Source organism: Syngnathus typhle, linkage group LG21 (assembly GCF_033458585.1).
Source record: "Syngnathus typhle isolate RoL2023-S1 ecotype Sweden linkage group LG21, RoL_Styp_1.0, whole genome shotgun sequence".
NCBI lineage: Eukaryota > Metazoa > Chordata > Actinopteri > Syngnathiformes > Syngnathidae > Syngnathus > Syngnathus typhle.
Window position 1 is genome coordinate 5810315 of NC_083758.1, and position 21095 is coordinate 5831409.

A 21095-nucleotide genomic window follows, 5' to 3' on the forward strand; every position below is an offset into this window, starting at 1 on the left:
CACATCCTTATAAACGGGTCTTGCAAATTGTGACACGTTTTGCTCCGTTCAACCAATCAGAAGAAAGAAAAATGATGATGTCGTTCAGTCAGTGAGGACAAATTAGAAATTTGTTTGGTTAAAGGAATTGAGATGATTTTACATCGGCCAGCTCTGCTGATTCTGAAGGCAGATTGGATTGACAAGGCAACACCTCAAAACCGACATTTGATTGGACAAAGAAAAAATGCAATAAGCCACGAGCAATACTGGTCACCTGGAATTAAAAAATACAGTTTTGCCGAATGAATGATAAATGGAGGTCGGTGCTTCTGATCGAGAAGGCCTTGCTGGCCCTGACCCTCCACCACATTACGAAAAGCACGAGGATAATTTTTGGGATGACTTTTCTTGCATTTCACAAATTTCAGTCATGGTCACGTACCGATTCAGTCTGCAGGAGCACAGAATGGATCTTTTAGTGGTGCAAGGTGGGGCATGTGCCGCATTGCAGCACTTATTTGGAAGGGGGGGGGGGGGGGCACCTAGCGTGCGGCCTGAAATGCAACTAAAAGCGGCCTCGCCTACCTTGCTCATTGTTCCCTCCCTCCACTTGATAATTACTCGATCGATCAAAACTAGACTTGGTAAAGTCACTAAAATAGGAGACAATAACACTCCCATCTAGAAATGAATTGCAATCCTTAAAAACACACATTAAGTATTATCGATAGATCCTCGTGAGTTCTTTTAATAACATGAAATTCTTTAATTTCACATTAACATACATCAAAATATTGTGTAGAATATATAAATAGCATATGAACTAAAATATAATGTATGCCTGAAAAATACATGGATACAAATGAATGCCAAATTGGACAAACTTCTCCTACTGTTTCTACTTTGTTAGGTTATGTAATAAATCAGGACACAGGTTTATAACAATATTATATATTGTAATAAAACCTCAGAGTAATACACATTTTTAGGTATTCATTTGGAATTAATGGAAGTTTTGACAGTAAACTGGACACTTTCGGTTTAACCGATAGACCGGCTTGTTCGTGCACACACACACACACACACACACACACACCAAGTTATTTTAAGCCATTAAAAAAATCTCTCTTCGTCTTTATGCACTTGCAACTCCATCAGTATGAAAGTTAATCGACTTTTAATCCCTTTAAAGTATAGCCTGCATGTTTCATGAAGATAAGTCAAGGTTGGATGGATAGATAGAAAGAAAAATGCACTGGAGATAGAAACTTTATTTATCCACTTATCCATGAGGGAACTTTCCATTCGTCTCCAAAATAAGAACAATACAGCAGTATTTGGCAAAGTAGGTATGCCAACTTACTAATATTATTAGAAGATATAATAAATAATAAACTACTGTCTTAAATATTCAAGATGGTAAGTAAAGCGTTTGAAAAATCTCAAACAACTACAAAAGTTATTTTCTTTTTTGCCCTTCTTTTTTAAATACAGAAATACAAAAATACACAGATAGGAAATTTAAGAGATTTAGTTAAGAAATGATTAACAGTATAAAACCTGTATAGTTCATTTTGTTTTTCTGAATGATTGTTATAAATGTATTATTTACATTTGGGTACAAAACAAAAGGGTCCTTGGAAGAATGTAAAAGTGTGCTTCCCCTTTCTTTGATGTCCTATATTATGCCTGATTGTTATGGCAGCTAAAAAAGATATTTACCAAATATTGAAACATTGTTCTTTGAATGTATTCAAGAAAATAAATGTCGTGTGTACAATTGGTTTAAAAGATATATAAAAATATCTACTTCACTTAAAAAAACAGAAAAAGAAATTCTAGGAACTTTATCATGTCCGTATCATTGTCACTGCCTCAATTTGGACCCATAACCAACCAGTTATGAATGTTCTCGAAAGACGACATTTTGGTGAGTCTTGATCATCAAATTTATAGTTTAACTTTATTTGCGTGTGCGTTCAGGTAAACCAAAACTTATTTGAATATTTATCAACTTTTTATGAAGCACGTGGAGCTAATTAACTCAGTTTTACAGACGTGTGGAAATCCATTTTTTGATGTCTTATCTAAGCTAATTAGCCAAACTGGGCTAAGTAGCTAGCAATTAACATATTTAATCCTTTGTGTCTTCAAAACCACGTAAATCACACGCATATTGACTGATTAAAGGATTTTAATAGCGATATTAATACGTGGGAGTTCCCCTTTCAAACAAACTGCAGTTGATCAAAGTAAAGGACTAGAATCGACTTAATCCCTTATAATATCACCGTATTGTATTTCTGAACGTTATTTTCCCGTCAAATTAAGCTTTCAAATATTATTTTTTGCACAAAGCTGGCACTAAGCAATATCAAATAGTCCTTTTTTTTTTTCTATTCGCGGAAGAGGCGAAAAGGAGGGGGTGGGTGAGGGAGCCCTCAATATTCATCTCCCAGCAAGCAGCCTACTTTTTGCAGCTTTTACATCGTCAAGTGGCTTTTTTTTTTTTTTTAAATGCCCCCTCTCCTCTGCTTGTGTAACTGCTTTTCACCTCAGCTGAACTTGACGCATCTGCTTGAGCGGCGGGCATAGGACGCGCCGTGTCCCCGCTGAACCTTGCAGCCGTAGCCGCGGGAGGAGGGAGCGGAGAGCGGCGTCACCATTACCCGGCTGCCGTCTCCGAACACGGACGTGTTTTTTCCTCCTTCCTAAGAAATCGTCTTTTATGAGACGGGAATGAAGAGAACTTGATCGTGACACCTTCGGGTATGTACTTTTGCTCTTCCTGGTTTGTTTATTTTGTGCTACGTGCTCATAAATTACCGCAGGTGGCCGAAACCATTTGCGGTTCGACATACTAATAGAAGCTGGGTAAATTCGCCTTGTGCCCTAGTTCCGACTGGCACGCGTCGATTTCCTGCCCTTTGTTGTCCGATCGAAGCGAGCTCGACCGGGGTAGCCGCTCATAAGCACCTCCGCGCGGGGGGGAGCGTGACAGGCGAGCCGCTCTTTGGAGGGGACGAGAAAAAGCAATGACCCAGGATTCACGTATCGTCCAGGAGTGCCCCCCCTCCGATGTTTCCCCCCTGTGTGTTTTTGATGAAAATGAATTCAATGAAACGTGAGCTGGGCTTGCTCAGCTGTTGCTGGATGTGTTTTTTTTTTTTTTTTTAATACATGATTAATTAAAACGCCTTCATAGGCTTCTATAATTCATCCCCAACCTAATACAGTCCCCAAAAATACAAAAAATATTGATCCTAGTGACGAGTGGGAGGGCAACTTATGATCCTGTTAAAAGGATAAAGATTATAGAAAAGGCATCAAACATTGTTTTTGTCGACTTTAATCCTAAAGCATTTGTGCAATTTCCCCTTTATAGCTTGTTGACCTTGTTTCGGCTGATGTCACCCAGATTATTCTTTGCAACAGTGCATTTTTTTTTTTTTAAGATCCACATCTGCCCTTATAGTTCCACACACCTGGGATTCCCAAGAAAAAGACCCAGCGATTTGCTTTTTCACCGCAAATGTGTGTGTGTGTGTGTGGGGCTGTCCCAATTGGGACGCCCACCCTCTCATGTGATGTATTAATACCCCGAGGTTGCATGTTTTGATCAGAAGGGCAACTCGCGTAATTCTAACAAGCCTGGAATTCAAATTTTGCTCGTCATTGATGGAATGGCGAGATGAATTCAAACGAAGAGCTGATCGGGATGTGCTTGGCAATTCCGCGTGGTGTTCCCTTTAAGGATATTTCAGGCAGGTGGGCAGGACGTGGCGGTGTTGGGGGGATTTTTTTAATTCCTGCAAACACTCAGCAGCTGATATCGCCGTGTAATATGTTCTGATCCTAATGAGATCATTTGCGGTGCCTTTAAGGCGCAGCCTTTAAATGCAGTAGCGGGCACAGATGCAACTTTGATTTGACGCCTGCATACTTTTCTGCACGCACACTTGCCGTTTGAAATCTGCGTTCATCGCCGCGCAGGGTCCTTAAGTGCTTGACCTAATTTCTCGGGCAGCAAAGAATCCACCAGTTGAAGGCCTCGCTCTGTGTGTGTGTTTGTGTGCGCATGCGCGTGCTGCCCTGGGTGTTTCCTCTTTGCCTTTCTAACAGGAAGCTGATGCGGAGTTCAACCGAGGACAAGGAAAAGGACTTTTCTTTCCACTGAGAATCATTTGAGAGCGAAAGAGACAGAGAGGGAGAAAATACTGCCCCCCCCACCCCACTCACAACAAAAAGACAGCGTGGGGGGAAACGAGAGCGAGCAGGATTTTCTGCCTCGATTCGCCACCCTGCGATCTCTCGCTTCATTTTGGAGCATCCCTCCCACGTCGTTCGGTGTGCGGCCAGTTGGTGAGAAGATGGGAAGGAGAGAGCAAATGAAGCGCACCCTCGGTGGCGAGCAGCGCAGGTTCTTCCGGTTTAGATCAGACACGAAGCCGGCCGGCGGGTCGGGAAAGCTCGCCCCCGCATAACCCTAACCGTAACCCCCCCCCTAGCAGATAAACCGCTTTGAGCACCAGCGCCGGATGAAATATTCAAGTCAGCTTTCACTCGGGTCGCAGGGTAAACGGGCTTTGCGGCCGTCGAAGGAGACGATGACTCGACGAAAGGCGAACTTTCTATCGCAGTGTCCTGGAATGATGAGTTTAAACGTGTTATTGCGTATTGGAAGCAACCAAGACTGACCTGGACACGGTACAGCAGAAATATTCCAAAACAAATATTTTTTTTTTTGCTCCAAATGGAATAGAAAAAGTGCCGTCTCGTTTCCTAGCCCTTGTTTTGATGGCGCAAAAAAGATCTGATCAATCATGAAGCAATGTGTATTTCATGCTCCCTATGTCAAATATGAAAAAGTTACAAACGAAAAAAGCAGCAGTGTGATTTAGTGCCAGACATGTTCCAGCAGGAACGTCGTGCGCTCGGCAGCCAGTCACGTTCTGCGTGCCACTCGCCGTTCTCTCGGCTTCATCATTCCACCACCCGTCGGCGTTTGCCGCACGTTTTTGAACCCACTTGTGTTTCATGTGTTTGTCGCAGGACCTCCGGAGAACACCCCGCGCCCTCGAGAGCCCGTCGGACAACCGGTCGGTAAGTTCCTCTTCTCAACGTTGGATGAAAATTTGCGTGAACTTCCTCTCCTAGTGTCCATTTTGAAATTTGTTGGACTTGACCCCCCCCCACCCCCCACCCCCCACCTTTCCAAATTTGGACTAAGTTTGGATAGAAAGATCTTGTTGGACTCCACAGTTGGGATCAGGTGTTATCCAGATGTGCTGGAAAGAGATCCTCGGGCTCCTATCAGCTATTTTGCGGAGAAGAGCCCGAACCAGAAAGTCCTCCCGGGAGGCTCGTGTGCTCGCCGCTGTCGGAGACATCTAATTTTTTGAAATAGCTTTTTGTTTTGTGTCTTGATGTCCTTCCGGTCAGGCTCCAAGTGCCCCTCAAATTATTTACCACGTATCATTTTTGCAACTTGGACGATTAAGATGGAGTCTATACCGATTTATATTAAAAGAAATCAATCTTTTCCAGCTAACGTCATCCCGCAGAAATGCGCATGAAGCAAGAACATGATATGATATTTGACTTGAAGTTTCATCATCCAAAATAAAAAAAGGGGAATGATTTACATCTCGCACACAAAAAAAGTAATTTCCTATGGGAATTAGTTTGAGATGGCTTTTAAAATGGCTGCTTTTCTCATCATCTCAAGATGGCGAAAACTCCCAAGCCGTCAGCATACTTTTTTTTTTTTCTGTGTGTAATTATCCGTATTGAAGCTCTGAAGGTTCCATCCAAATATTTTCACATACCAGCTTGCTCATTTGAGGAATAAAAATGGCCTCGGACATGGCACAGTCGTTGTTTTTGTCTCGTTGAAGCCGTAGCGTGACTTTTGAGAACGCTATTTAGCACAACGGCCATCTCTGCCATCAGAGCAGCATCCACCTGATTGCTCACAACACATTGTTCGAATGTGCAAGGCAGACCTCCAGAAAAGCTTGTTTTCCCCTTTTGGATTTACGGCCATGTCATAACTAGCCAAAAAAAAAAAAAAATGGCACATAGTTGGGAATTTCCAAAGTTAAATTACATCCATGTTGTTTGGTTTAATGCTATAAAAAAAGTCATATTTGTATGATTGAAAAGTTAACTCAAATCTATTTTCAAACACAGACACATGTGAGTAAAAATACCAAAAGGACAAATCAAATATTAACTTTTGTCGCCCGATAAGCTATTACACTGGCTTCTATTTTGAAAGTAGTTGTCGGTTTGTTCCCATCACCGAGAGTTTGGCAAAATATTGAATATGGCAAAAGTTGATGTTTAAAGAGCGTCATGTGTGAGCGAACGAGCCCCTCTCAAGCTGCTCGGCAGGCCCGGCCGGGCCCCCGAGAGCCACTCTGTGGCGTGCACAAAAGGAGCCCGCTCCATCTATGTACACCCCGCATAGGCCGGCTTTTGTCGCGGCCGACGGGCACATGGCCGCCAGCGTCTTAAGCCCCGAGAAACGGCACCTCTCTTTCCCTTATTCGGACCGAGCTGATCTTTAAAGCTCGTCTTGCTGAGCCTCAGAGTCGTCTCATTGTTTCTTGCAGCCTGGAGAGCACGTGCGGGAAAACGTTTGTCCCTGCGGCGTCTTTGGAAACCCGTGAGCGACGCTCCGGCGAGATGCACGGTGAGTGTTTGTTGATTTTTTTATTTTTTTGGGTTGTTTTTACTGCACTTTGCACGCAACGTTGAAATTAGACCAAAGAAAAGGAGCAGGATCAGTCTGGCTTCACCTCGCCCGGCCAACTTCCCTGTTTGCAAAGTCAATGTCTTGCTTTCGACAATACTGGGGGGGGGGGGGGATTGTCGGTATGTAGTCTGCGTGTAACATTTGATCTCTAAATTTTGTTTCCCAGCATTTATTTCTAATTTTACCCACTCTCAACTTTTGCGCCTCAAGAAATCTTGAAAAGACTTGTCTCGACTAATTTCCCGGTTTGTGTCAAAAGTTAGAAACACTCACTTGAAATTGATGCGGTAACAAAATGCAAAATTCACTATTATTATAATTTCCAAACACTCATTTGCATTTTAGCCTTTTAAAATGATGACTTGATTCTTTTCCAAACTTGTGTTTTCAGAAAGTTGCATTTTGGCTCGCCTGTAACTTGGAAACACTTTTTAAAAAAAAGTTAATGAACTGACCCGAGTAACCAAAATAATCATTCTTTATTCTTAAATGAGATATTTAATTAAAAAAAGACAATAATTCAAAATGAGACTTTTAAGCTTGTATAATAACATAATACTGCAATGGGCAATTTTATTTTACCTCTGCGTCTTTAAATTTGCTTTATTTATGTTCCGCTCAATACATTATAGATTACTTGTATTTTTTCTTCTTGCTGCTATGATTTCTTTATTTGCACAATTTTTGAACAGACTCATTCCATTTGTATCAGTCGTGTCATAATAACAGAAATACGATTTCAAACGTGCACCTTGCGAGGCTTCGCGGCCGACGGAATTTCATTTTCCCCTTGATTCAAATTGAAGATGTCACTCAAGGCCGCCATGTTGTCTCCTGGCGTCCTCCATTTTGTGCTCGTGACTCTGCGGGAGCTCAGCTGCTTCCATCAAAGTTTTCTCTCAACCCGGGCCTGGCTCTCTATCAAAGGCGGGGAAACTCGTGCTTTCTTTTATATCTTTTTTTTTTTTTACGTGTCTGCCTTTTTGATTTATCCCAGGAAATCGGCCTGTTTTTTTTTTTTTGTCTCGGCCGCCCAATGCCAACCTCATGAACAAGTTGAAAACTTGCCTCAACAGGTCAACCTCCAGGCTATCGCATTCTATTTTCTACTCCTGAAACAATTTGTCAGTGTTATCAGCGAGAGGTCACGGCGGGCGTTTGCTTTGACGGCTCTGCGGCGCGTGCGCCCGTGACCCGATAACGGCCGGCCGGCAAAGGTCACGGAGGCTAATAGACTGATGTACGAGGCCCTCGAGTGACGCTCCAAAGGCGACGGCCCCTTAATCCTTATTAGGCCCTCGCGTTAGCGATGCTTACCCTTTCAAAGCGAGCGGCACGCTCTCTCTTTGCGTCGGGGCCCCTCGGGCCTGCCCCTGGCGTTCCGCTTCTGACCCCGGGGTCGTGGCCTTTGTGCGCAACCCTTCAGAGGCTGACCCCTGAGGTCACGCTCGTAATGGAGAAGTTGTCGCGGCGCGTGCTGCCGAGGGGCCCCTCGGCGGACCACCTTGTAGACTTTTGAGCGGGCCGGGGGCCGCTCCGCCGCCGAGCAGCGTGAGAGCAGAAACGGAAAAGTTTGACCTTTTTTAATTCAGTCATGATTGGATTCGATCGATGACTTTGTCGACGTGTCACAGCTGCAGACACACGTGCTAGTTTGGAAAAGAAACAGCTAACTTAATTTGTGCCAGTTATACTTTACAATTATGACCTATTTTTAAGTTTAAAAAAAAAAAAAGCACAGCCAGTCTTGCCAACTTAGCAATAATTAAGCAAAAAAAAGCAACTCCTAGAAGGAGAAAAAAAAACTTCTCATTAGCATTTTACGATGTAAGAGATAGATGAAAAAAACAAATTTTGTTTGAAGGTCAAACCGCGCAGCCCTAATTTGAAACTTTAGCCATCACAACCCTACCTTGGAAATATCTCTTAAATTTGAACCGAGTTGCTTGCTGTTTGTCGTAAAATCCTTTTCAATCTCCAGTGAAATTTATTGGCTGTATTCTGAAAGTATGTGTCATTTTTGTTGCCGACGACGATGGTTGCGGGGCGACGACATCCGAAATTGCAAAATACTCCCGAGCAAAACTGTTGATAGCGCCAGCGTCATTAGCGGCGGCGGCGTTGCGCAGGCGAGGCCCGAGCAGAGGCCTCAGAAGTTGCGTCTGGGCCAAAAGGCAGAGCCGTATCCTCCGCTGAACCCCGCGTGACGTACGGCCGAGGAACAGGCTCTGCCAAGTTTTTGGAATTCCTGCCACCTGAGACAGTAAACAACCGAAAGAAACACCGTCTTGATCAGGGAAGTGTGTGTGCGTGTGTGTGAGTGGGGGGGGGGGGGGGGGGGGGTGATCATTTCTGCAAAAAAAAAAAAAAAAGCAGATTAAAGCGGTTTTCATACGCTATTGTTTGATTTTGGCATTTGCCGCCGGTTGCGATTGGTTCAGCCGACGTGGCGAGAGATGACGTCAGCAGTTTTCAAACTAACGACCGTTTGTGTTTTCCTCATCGGGAGTGTGTCTCCACAAAGAAGCTTTGCTCGCCTCCCGACTCGACGGATTTTTTTGTCGCCCGTGTTTACAGCTTGCCTGTGCGTGTGTTTGTTTGAGTGTGTGTGTGTGTGTGTGTGTGAGAGAGAGAGAGAGGGAGAAGATAGCACAGCTCTCGGCAGAATACGAATGAATTCTGAATTATTCTTTTTGCAAGGAGAGGCTGTGCTTTGCTTCCCCTTCGCATTTGATTCGTTACTGTAAGCGTCGGAAATCAAGCGCAGCGACTAGCGCTGCTACATGATGCGTCGTGTTTCTCTCCCGTCCCCTCCCACCACCCCGACGCTCTTTTGTGCAACATGGAGGAGAGGAAATTTCTGCCGGTGCTGAGTTGCGGGAGAGACCGAAGGGGAGGGGAACGCTGTCCGAAAGAGAGGAAGTTGTGTTTTTTTTTTTGTGTGTGTGTGTGTGTTACAGTGGGGCCGAGTGCTAAACGGCATGACAGCGTTCTGGTCGCTGAAAGAAGTTTGGAGGTGGAAGTTGGGTGGGAAGTGGACGTGGTGCCGACGACCGGGCGGCAAAGGTGTTCGCGAAGGACGACAGACGGAGGGGGGGGGGCGGGGTTGTTGGCACAAAGACCCTCAGCGCCACGCACACGGCCTGAATGTAACGCTCGACAGGATGTTGGTTAGCCGCGCTTTGGAAGGACGAAAACGGACAGAATATGCAAGGGGGGGGGGGAAGCGCCAAAGAGGAGGACACAACCAGAGTCCATTTTGTCGTTTGTCCCCCTCGTAATGGCGGGCGCGCTCGGCCGTATCCGGGCAGATGCGACGTCGCGGCCAGGTGCGCATTTGGCCGTCCAGTCGCGAACGTGTTTATGGCGTAGAGAGGGGGGGGAGAAAAAAAAATAAGACCTTGGATGGAGCCGGCGATGGTGATTGGCTGCCGCTTCCCGGTTGGTGCTTTGGTGTTGCCAGCCTCCTGCAAGCTCTCAAACTTGCTCGCTCGGAGTTACGCAAAGCGTCTTACAAATATGTTTGGTTTATTGGCCGACCCCCCCCCACCCCTCCCTCCCTCGAAATGGTGATGAAAAGCGTAGTGCGTACCCACTCCCGCTGGTCCCTGTTTCATCATCAGCTGAGCCCTTTCTCCTCCACTCACAGCCCTAACCCCGACCCCCCCTCACCCCAGCCTCCCCCCGCCCTCCTTGCCTCTTTTTCTATCCACCGCCGCCCTCCTCCTCTTCTCCGCCTGGGTCCCAGCCACATGCGAGAGGGTAGACTCGGACGCAGCAGCTCTGAGAGAACGAGCGAGGGGGTGGAGGAGGTGGAGGGTTGTGGGGGGGGCTCTGCTGCTATTTCTACAGGCGGGCCCTCCCCTCGGTGCCAAAAAGAAGGAGGGATATTTCACTACTCGTAGTCCCAGGATTTTAACCCCCTGCCTGCACCCGCGCCGCACCACCAAGCAACAAGTGGCTTCCTTCTGCACGGAACGCATTTTTTGGGACCTGGCGATTTTGTTCCCTGCTTTTGTGGAGTTTTGTCAAATATTTTCCCCTGCTTCTATCTGCCCTCCACCTTGGTCTCCCCATCTCTGGACCTCTCCCTCTTTTTTTTTTTTCTTTTTTTTTTTGTGGGTGTTCTGCCCCACCCTCTCTCTCCCTTTCCCCTCACTCTCGCTCGCTTGGCTTTCTGTTTGTGTCTGCGTGTCTCGCTCTCTCTTTCTCCTCCTCTGTCTCGCTCGTGGGCAGTCTCCAGTGAAAGCGGAGCAGGAGGGCGGAGCGGCCGACCGGGCTTTTTTTTTTTTTTTCTGGGACAGGTGCCAATTTTAAACAAAAGGCACAGAAAGCCATAAAGGAGGGAGATGATTCCGAGGCAGGGGGGTGGGGGGTCCAAGTCGCATGTTTCAGGAACCGATTGGCGCGTGCGTCAGCCGTCGTCCTCGCGCACGACTTTGTTTTAGTCGATTTTGACGAGTTGCTGCCGAGCTTTGAGTTTTGGAGGGGGGGGGGGGGGTTGGCGTCGGGCTCGGGCTCGGGCAGGAGCAGCGCGAGGGAGGAGCTTCACCTCCTCCGCTCCCTTTGCATTATTCATGCGCCCGGGCCGGCGCTGCGATCTGACTGGTCGCCGGGCTTAGCATTGGGCCGACGCGCAGCGGCTCTGTTTGCTAACATTCCTCATTGAAAGCCTCGTTAACTGCCAGACAGGAGGAACACGCGACTGCACGGGAAACCACATGGCCTCCCCCCATTGTGGCGGGCCGACGAGAAGCTGGCAGACGGGGAGAGACGGCGAGGGAAGCCCCGCTTGCAAATATTGGAAAAAGTGCTCGCAGGCGGTCCGGACAAAGGTGGCAGAGGGTCCAACAGATGGCAACACACACACATGCACACACTGGACTTTTGCGGGAGTCCGGACGGGGCGCTCGCCGGCACGCTGGTGCAGAGCTCTGTGACTGAACCCGAGTTGCCTCTCCTCCACAGAGCGGATGTGCGGACGTGTGGCGAGCCAGCCGTACGCCACAAACGAACGGCGCGGATCTCTCGGCGTCAAACCTCGCTGGGTGAGTCACTGTGTGTGTGTGTGTGTGTGTGTGTGGGGAGATTCGCGTGTGTGTTCCTGCACATACGTCGCTTTCTAAAATGCAAACGTGTGAACAGCGCAATGCTCTGCTCGATGCTTTCGGAGAGGTGACCCGAGGCCGACACTGAACCAAGTTAATCTCCGTCGTGGTGCTTCCCGAAACGAGATGAGGCTGCGAGCTGTGCGGCGCTGGGCCCGCGTCCAGGCGGGCCCCGCCGCAACGCTCCGTCTCTGCAGCCTCTTCGCCCCTTTCTTCCTCCTTTTTTCATTTATTTCTCCCAGTTCTATTCGGCACTCGATTGAGTTTCTGCATTGGAAGCTGGAATGTGTCTAAAGGCGGGATACTTAAAAAAAAGAAAGAAAAAAAAAGGGGGTCATCTGTGACACGTGGCCACACATAGCTTTCTAACGCTTCTACGAGCAGGCCCGAGAGGCAAAATGTTTTGTATTTTCTCTCAAAACACGTGCGCACTAATCTCCTCGTTTTTGCAACAAGTTCCACGATTTCGTTTGCCTCTTCTGGTTTCCGTGAGACGTTTTTGCGAGTCACGGCACCGGAAAACGGGTTCAAGCGAACACGTTTTAGAAATTTGCAATATTAGCATTGAAGGGAGGAATATGGGCTTGTTTTTTAATGCGTCGTATTTTTTTTTTTACCGCAGCCAATATTTAGCCATAAACCCGGACGCATACGTTTGGCATTCCTTCACAGGAGCCGGAGATCGGACCGTGTCGACCAGATAGGAGTGGCGGCAGCGTGCGTCCTCAGCGATTCGTCAAAGCCGTCACGCCTACCGCCCGCTGGTCATCCGCCACGCGATAACGCCGCAGGAAACGCCAAAAGTTACATTTGTACTCGAAACGTCTCGACCCCTCCCTCTCGGAGGACGCCAAATACATCAGGTGCGTCGTTACGCGCGCAGTCTTGCACGCCGCTTTTGTATGATTTATATCTATATAATTTAAAAAGAAAAAAACAGTTGAGATAAATCCAATATGTCGGCATCCTTTAATTTCAAATGAAAGATGACGACAAATCGACGGTAAAGCCGTGCAGTCGAAAAAGCGGTCACATCATAAATCGATGAAATAGATTTCGAAAGTTCACACATCAATATTAATTGAGGCAAAACACCCGCGCGCACACACACACACACACACACACACACTTCCTCTCAGCAGCCAGCCAGACGCATTTGATGGTGCGCAGCCCCACAATGAAGCCCCGGCGGCTCCCCGGATGAATGGGGTTCCCACGCCTCTCCCAAGGAGTGCAGGGCACAGCCTCCTCCTCGCAGCATTCACACGCACAATGGGCCCCATACAGATGGCCACTGTCTTACTTAAACACACACAGGTGCATTGAGGGCAAACTTAGAAACACACACACACACACTTTGGCCATGCTGAGCGGGCAAAGTTCAAATTAAGAGTGTCGTACTTATTTCTTGTCTTTAGCAAATACACGAATTAGTCGATCAGATATGTTCATCTTGGTGCGGGTGAGAAATCCTCAACGTGTGTGTGTGTGTGTGTGGGGGGGGGGGGGGTTGTAGTGTGTTTATTTTCAAGTTTCAATAGATCACCTTTTAATTATTTACGTTAGGTGTAGTACTATTTTAATTTATGAGTATTTGTATTTTTTTAAGTGCTACCTTTACACGTCGTACTTTTCAAAATACTTATTTTTTAAACCCTGCATTTATTTGTGTGTGTGTGTGTGTGTGTGTGTCGAGCGCACATGCGTGTACATAATATGATATAAAACGTGGTAATATTTTTTTTTAACACTGCAATTGTAGTAGCTTTTATCATTATGTGGTTGTTAAAAACTTCTTGGGTCGATTAATTAAATTCTAGTGTGTATTTTAATTTGCTTATTTTTCAAAACTATTATTGTCATTATATAGATACCATTTTGTGTGTGTGTGTGTGTCGTGTGTGTGTGTGTGTCAGCTCAACTAATTCTGTTATTTTTCTCTCATACCCAATCGATGATTCTAATTTTATTGACCTTTCTCGTGTTTTGTTCAATTTTCAGAAAAGGGATCCTGATTTAGCAAGTCATTTCTGCTTTATATATTTAGCAAGTATAATTAGATACAATTTAAAGAAGGAAGGGGGTGGGGAAAAAAAAAATCTTCATGCTCAAGCCAAAAGCCACAAAGTGAGCGTGTGCTGATGAATCAGAAAGAGCCTATTAACGTCCTCGTCTCTTTGCCAGCAGTCAACGATGACAAAGTGGTCAATGTAGTCTAATGTGAGTCTGCAAGGTTTTTTTAACTGTGATCACTCTAACATGTGTGGCATCGGCGTTGAGTGGCGTATTTAGGGAGCTGCTTTCATGGACACCTTTCTGTGTGTGTGTGTGTGTGTGTGTGTGTGTGTGTGTGTGTGTGTGTGTGTGTGTGTGTGTGTGCATGTGTGCGTGTGCCAGTACGACCACACGTAGCTGACGTTGGTTCTCTTTCATTTGCAGGCGCCGTGTACATCTTGGGCAAACCTCAACTTCAAGATTTTTTCTCCTTCCTCCCTCATTTAATATCGCCCTGAATGCGACGAGCCGCTCGCCACCACGTGGTCCGATTCCCTCGAGTCTGGCGCCAATGCGGTTTCCTCTTTCAGACTCCCGCCCGGAGAACTCCACCCGACCCGTCGGAAGCTCCCCGGCCGGGCACGTCGAGTCGCCTCAAAGCGGTACGTCCTTGCGATAATCTCCTCAAAGGAGGGAAGCAAAGGTCAAATGAAGATTAGAGGGCAAACGCTACACGAAGGCACGGCGGCCGGAACTGCACAAAGGCCTTGTTGTCACGGCAGGGATCCCTCGGCCCGGGCCTCGCGCGCTCGGGAGGACACCTGTTGGCCGCCTTGCTCAACTGCAGCCGGGCCGGCCGCAATGCTTCATCTCAACTCGTTTGAACAATCCTCGGTGACGCCGCTTAGCACTTTATGGCGAGCTCCCCAAACAGGGCGGCCATTTCACTCTCATTAGTCAACGTTTATTTTATTACACGCGGGTTTTAGCTCAATTTTGGATCCTCCGTCCGAACCGAGGCTGACTTTGATAATCGTGCCATCGATCAAAAAAGGTCTGAAGCAAAAGTTTTTATTTTACGTGAACCGTGGCCCTGTGTGAATAAATGCTGAGTCAGGGCTTCTGTGTACTTTACAGGCATAAAGTAGTGCCACTGTGGCATTTATGGGTGAGGTGAACAAGGGAGGGGGAAGAAAAAAAAAAAGTGGTTAGTAATGAGGCCACTGAGTCACTTTTCAAAACTGCTGCTTCACATTGACCTAAAACATGCTTGGAGATGCAATATTGTTTGCTCATTCGTTTGGGGAAGGGCTCCCAGTCGCTCTCAGTACACCCTATCTGCTTTTCCTCAGAGCCCTGACAATAGTTACACGATCCTCTCGGGCGTAAGGCGAGAGCCAAGTGAAAGTGTGACACTCTCCTCCCTTGTGTCCTTCAGGCCGAGCCCGGCGGAGCGTCCGGACCAGCGCACGAGTGTAAGTGATCCAAACGCTGCTTTTTTTCGACGTCCCCGAGCCGTAGGAGGCGAAGATGAGTCCAGCGGTCCTTTGGGGTGAGGTAGTAGGTTGTATAGTCTTAGGGTCCTTCCCAAACTGTCACATGACTATACAACTTACTGTCTTTCCTGAAGCGACTGTCAAGGCGGCGGCGGCGGCACCAAAACTGTAGCAGCATGTAAACGGCAATTTTTTCCCCCCCCCGTCAACTCTGATCTCACTTTCCGGTGATTTACGGTGTTCGTACAGGGTGAGGTAGTAGGTTGTGTGGTTTCAGGGTTGTGATTTTACCCCATCAGGAGCTAACTATACAACCTACTGCCTTCCCTGGAGGGCAGCAATTCGTCCTAGGAGCCGCACGTCACCCTCCTCCAAACGGCGCCTTGACGTCAGCAAGCGCACCCGTGGTGAGTTTAACTCGGAATTATTTCAGTATTTGCGTCACGGATTGCAACTGTTTTGTTCTAAGATTAATAAAGACCGCGGACAAAAGTTTGACTCATTTGTTTTATTGCCTGAATGAGCTCATTCAATCCACAAGTGAAAAGACCAAGAAATAATTTAAGTAGCGTGCATTGTAGGCTAGTAGTTGGCACAGCCACCTCGAAATTGTGGTTTGCTGGTGATAAGCTTCAGCTTTTAGTTAGTAAAACTGAATGGATTTCATTTTTACCCATTAAATCCTCCAGATCACGATCACACCCTTGACGCGCATCCTCAACAGTAGAGGGCGCAACACTCCGTGCGTCGAATGCCTTTTTATGAAAGCATTCATAGTACACGCTAAAACATGAAAGACCGTTTAACGTTCTTTTCCTGAATTTAAATGAAACGTTTTTATACAAACGTTTTTATCTTTTAAGATTATTTGAAGTTTAATCATTTTACAACCCGGAAGTGTTAGCGCTCCCTGCCCTGTGATTGGTCCAAACGATAGGTGTGTTAGGAGGTGTGCTCTTTTCAGTTGTCCCCTTTGACGTCATTTCCTCCGAAAGCGCGAAGGGTGTCGACTGAATCCAGGCCGGAGTAGGACGCTCCCGAAGCGGCTGCGCTGATCCAAACGTCTCCCTCTCCGTCTTCGCAGTCAAACGAGCGCCCCCGGGATTTGTCATCTGGAAATGCTCGGCAGCCAAATCTCTGCGGTAATACAAACATTATCAAGTTGACTCGGTTTTTTGTTGTTGTTGCAAGTGTGATTATGAGCCCCTAAGAGGATTTCCGCCCTCGCTTGTGATGGGCTTGGAAAGTTTTGGACCAGTTTGTTCTCGCAACTATTTCGAGTAATTCGATGACCTTGTCAGACATGGGCAGTTCAACCCAATATATTTTGAGTTTGGACATTAAACAACCCTTATAGCAGGAATTAAAAACAAACAACAGGACAGCTGTACCCAGCTGGGTCTCGATCACATGATGTCTAGATTTTGGTTCCCCCTCGTTTGTTGTGTATCCATGTTTCGTTGTTGACATGCAAAGCTCTTGCTTCCTCTCCTGCGACCCAAAGATAGCAAGCTTGTCCGCTTGGGAAGTAAAAAACAATGAATGCCTGATCAGGTTACACATAACATTAGGTGCACCTTAAGTGCTATATCAAAAACTTCCTTCTTTTGAGATGATAAATTGTCCTTCCCCCCCTCTTGTGAATAGTTGACCTTTGACCTCAAACAAAAATGTTTAACCTCTTTTTAGGGTGTTAATTGTACTCCACCAAGTGGTAAAAAAAATGAACTTACACAATGCCAGCTTCGGAAGTTATCAACATGATCCCACTTTAATGTGACCCACTTGCACTAACCTGTCCCCCCCCCCCCCCCCCCCCCAAGTTACGTGTTTGGAGGCGTTACAATGTTCTGCTTGTTAGTCGACAGGACGCGACATGTCCTGCAGACATACTGAACGCACTAACACTGAATAAACAAGAGTGGATCGATTTAGAGCTCCTTGTTTGTCGGTTGTTTTGTATTAGTGGATGGATGGATAAAAGTTAAGGTGTCAAACTCGTGGCACGGGGGTCAGATACGGTTCGATCACAAGAAAGTGGCATCGCCCTGAATTCCCATCCTTTGTTGTTATAATCTGGAATCGAGGTCCGTTCTGCGCTACATTAACGTCAGGACATCTGCCGGAGTCAATTACTGGAAGTTGGGGGGGGGGGGGGGGAGGGGGGTCGGAGAATGGCTCAAACAGATGTTCCGGCACGCTAGCTATACCACATTGGTGTTTCTTTTTTTACGGCAATTTAACGGCCATCTTCTTGAACACAAAACTGATCAGGTTTCACTGCTGTCTGCTTTTTTGTAGTCTGGTGAGTGAGGCCGGCATCCAGGCATGGCAGGGGACCTCTACTGCCCCCCGTCCCCATTAGGGGACTCCCTTTTGGACAGCCCCCTGTGCGCTGACCTCATGGACGATCTTGGCGATATATCCCAGTCCGTCAGAGACCAGGCTCTGGGGTTTGATTTCCCGGCGTACCAGAATCCTGGTTCGGAGTCGGAGAGCTCCATTGCACTGGGTGAGTTGTCCAAAAAAAAAACTTTGCCCATGCTTGATTTATTGCATAATAGTGAACCTGAAAAAAAAGGCCACTGTGGTGAAAGGTTAGCGTGCAGTCCGTTTTGTAAATTGTGCAAAAGGTCAACGAACGTACCTGTCTTGTTTGACAGACACTTTAACCCCGGCTTCCAGTCCGTCACCGGGGGGCTGCGGGGAGGCATCGCGGCCTGGTGAGGTCTCGGGCCCCCTCAGCTTGGAGTGCAGGGTGTGTTCGGACAAAGCGTCGGGGTTCCACTACGGCGTGCACGCCTGTGAGGGCTGCAAGGTGAGCCTACAAAGAAAAATTGCATTTGGGTCACCATACGTGCCAGCGAGCCCAAGTCGGCAAGGCCGCGGCCTCAGTTGACTCGTCCCCTCCCTCCAGCTTGGCTTCCGGCCAGCCTCAGTGACGTTCATGCATGCGGGGAGCAATGCCACCTCTCGTGGAAAATTGGCCGGATGTCATCAAACGGGCAGAGCCGCCTGATTGTTGGCTATTTTCCCGTAAGGGCGCTCGTAAAAGGTGCGAGTCGGCGCTGTTTGATCGTTTGACGTGCCGGCTAGCCCGCGCACGTCAGAAATTCGACAGCTGTCCCGTTCGTGGAAAAATCCACCGTGTGCGGCCGTCAGCAACGTGTTGGTATTATTCCTCGCTACAATCGCGTGTTGAATTTAAAATGGCTACAATTAAGCTGATTATTTTTCCAGAGCTCAGTGTCCAGCCACATTTATTTATGTTTTACACCAAACTTTTTTTTTTTTTCTTTTCTTTCTACGCAGCCTATCTAGGCAGCAAGCCAGTTAGCCTCAAATTACATGTGGCCTGCGGCTCGAGGCTAAGTCACTTGAATGCTCACGCCATCTGTAAGAAAGTAAGAGAGCTTCTTCCTACTGATTGCACAGTAATCGGAGCAAAGCCTAATGAGCGTCACTGCGGCATTTACCAAATGCAGCTGTGCAGGATGCTAACGTTACAGGCCAGGGGAACTTCACTCCATTCACTTTCCACCAGTATGCTGGACTGGTTTTGGTTTTCTTCAAAATGAAGAAAATGTGCCGCAAGGTTCCGTTCTCAGCCCCCCCCCCCCACATTCTAATACATTTATTCATGTTTACGACTACTTGTTTTATGACCTCGCCAGGGTTTCTTCAGGAGAACCATCCGGCTCGGGCTGGAGTACGACAAGTGCGAACGCCATTGTAAAATCCAGAAGAAGAACCGCAACAAGTGCCAGTACTGCCGCTTCCACAAGTGCCTTTCGGTGGGCATGTCTCACAACGGTAAGGCCGAGGTGTTCGGGGTTTTCAATTCCACCTCAGGTGCGGAGTGTAAAAAAAATCATAATAATAAATGCGAGTAAAACGAAAATCCACTCGGTAACCGGATTTGTTAGCACTGAATGCGGCCCCGTGTGCACAAGCACAGGAGGTGACCCGGGTCAACGGGTTTCTGGAGCGTTCCGCTGACAAAACACAGCCCCCCCCCCCCGTATAGCCGGTGCACATCTGGCTTGTCATCAACAGCGGGGTCGCGGGGTTCGACCCCCCCCACCCCCCCCCCCCCCGCCGTCTTCGGAAAGCCGAGACGCAGTGCAGCGCCTGCCCTATTCGTTAGCCAGCTCGTTTACGTACGGGAGGTTGAAAGGATGTCTCGACTCAACAGCCATCCGCTTCGGCCGCATGCCCCAGGCGGAGAAGATCAAGCTGAAGGCGGAGAGCAAAATGGCGGAGAAGAAGAAAGAGGCGAGCCCGGCGCTGTCTGACCATCGGGCGCTCGTCGGGCGCATCCACCGAGCCTACATGAAGAACTTCAACATGAACAAAGCCAAAGCGCGGCTCATACTCACCGGGAAGAGCAGCGAGCCGGTAAATCCGGCGACGGACGCGCTCGTTCTCATCATCTTCACCTCACCTTTTTGTCTTCCTCTTCAGCCGTTCATCATCCACGACATGGAGACGTTCCAGCTCGCCGAGAGGACGCTAGCGGCGTCCAAAGGGGACGACGCGGAACCCGAGTGCAGCCTCTCGGCGGGGGTCCTGGTTGCCGCCGTAGGGTGCGGCGGGCTCCGGCAGAGAGAGGCCGAAGCTCGTCTCTTCCATTGCTGCCAGAGCACCTCCGTGGAGACGGTCACCGAGCTCACCGAGTTCGCCAAAGCTATTCCCAGCTTCCAGAACCTGGATTTGAATGATCAGGTACTTGTGAGCTTTTCAATCATCCTTCAGGCTTAACATTAAATGACGATTTTTTTTTTCCATAGGTGACTCTCCTCAAGTACGGTGTTTACGAGGCTCTCTTCACGCTCCTGGCCTCGTGCATGAACAAAGACGGGCTCCTGGTGGCGCGCGGCGGCGGCTTCATCACCCGTGAGTTCCTCAAGAGCCTCCGGCGGCCCTTTGGCGATATAATGGAGCCCAAGTTCCAGTTTGCCGCACGCTTCAACTCCCTGGAGCTGGACGACAGCGACCTGGCTCTCTTCGTGGCCGCCATCATCTGCTGCGGAGGTGAGTAGACACCTGGCGGAGATGATCGTTTTGGGTCCTCACTCCTCCATTTGTATTGGCAGACCGTCCGGGTCTTGTGAACGCGACGCTGGTGGAGAGGCTCCAGGAAGGGATCGTGCAGGCGCTACGGCTCCACCTGCAGGCCAACCACCCCGACGACGCCTTCCTCTTCCCGAGGCTGTTGCAGAAATTAGCCGACCTCCGGGAACTGGTGACGGAGCACGCTCAGTTGGTGCACGATATCGAGACCACGGAGGACACCTCGCTGCACCCCCTCCTCCAGGAAATCTACAGGGACATGTACTAAAAGTTATTTTTAGGACAAAAGGAGCCAGAAAAGAAAAAGTGAAATAGTGTTGCAGCCAAGGTCTCAAACTCAAGTTTAAATCTTTATCATGCAATATTTAAAACTTATTTTTGACGCGTGACCACTGTGAAATTAGCGAAGAAACCAGTAGTTGAGTTTCTTTTATTTTTTGAACTGTAATTCTAACCCCCTTGAATTAATCACTGAATTCCACTTGAAGCAATCATGCTTCATACCCTTTGTACAATCTTTCATAAATACAAAATACTATGTGCCAGTATGAATCATTTGTTTTAACAAGACAATAATTGTATGATTCTGTACAAACGTATTTTCAAAAATGTATATAAATAATATTGTTCTAAATTGTATCCCTTTGAATGTGTGTTGCACTTATTTACCATGTTTTACGA

The 21095-nt window shown here is 47.6% G+C and overlaps 1 protein-coding gene across 2 annotated transcripts; it reads left to right on the forward strand.

Annotated features, from left to right (window-relative positions):
• The first annotated feature begins 11430 nt into the window (after positions 1–11430).
• LOC133145388 (peroxisome proliferator-activated receptor alpha-like) lies at positions 11431–21053 on the forward strand. 2 transcript variants are annotated; one of them, XM_061268858.1, is made up of 12 exons: positions 11431–11790; positions 12523–12713; positions 14290–14507; positions 15284–15748; positions 16337–16483; positions 17643–17853; positions 18005–18159; positions 19016–19154; positions 19537–19739; positions 19806–20066; positions 20132–20375; positions 20438–21053. In XM_061268858.1, exons 6-12 carry the CDS (start codon positions 17670–17672, stop codon positions 20680–20682), a joined length of 1431 nt encoding a protein of 476 aa, XP_061124842.1. In that variant the 5' UTR covers positions 11431–11790; positions 12523–12713; positions 14290–14507; positions 15284–15748; positions 16337–16483; positions 17643–17669; the 3' UTR covers positions 20683–21053. The 2 variants fall into 2 exon arrangements, with proteins under 2 accessions (XP_061124842.1, XP_061124841.1); XM_061268857.1 differs by having other exon boundaries at positions 19537–20066.
• Positions 21054–21095: the final 42 nt, after the last annotated feature.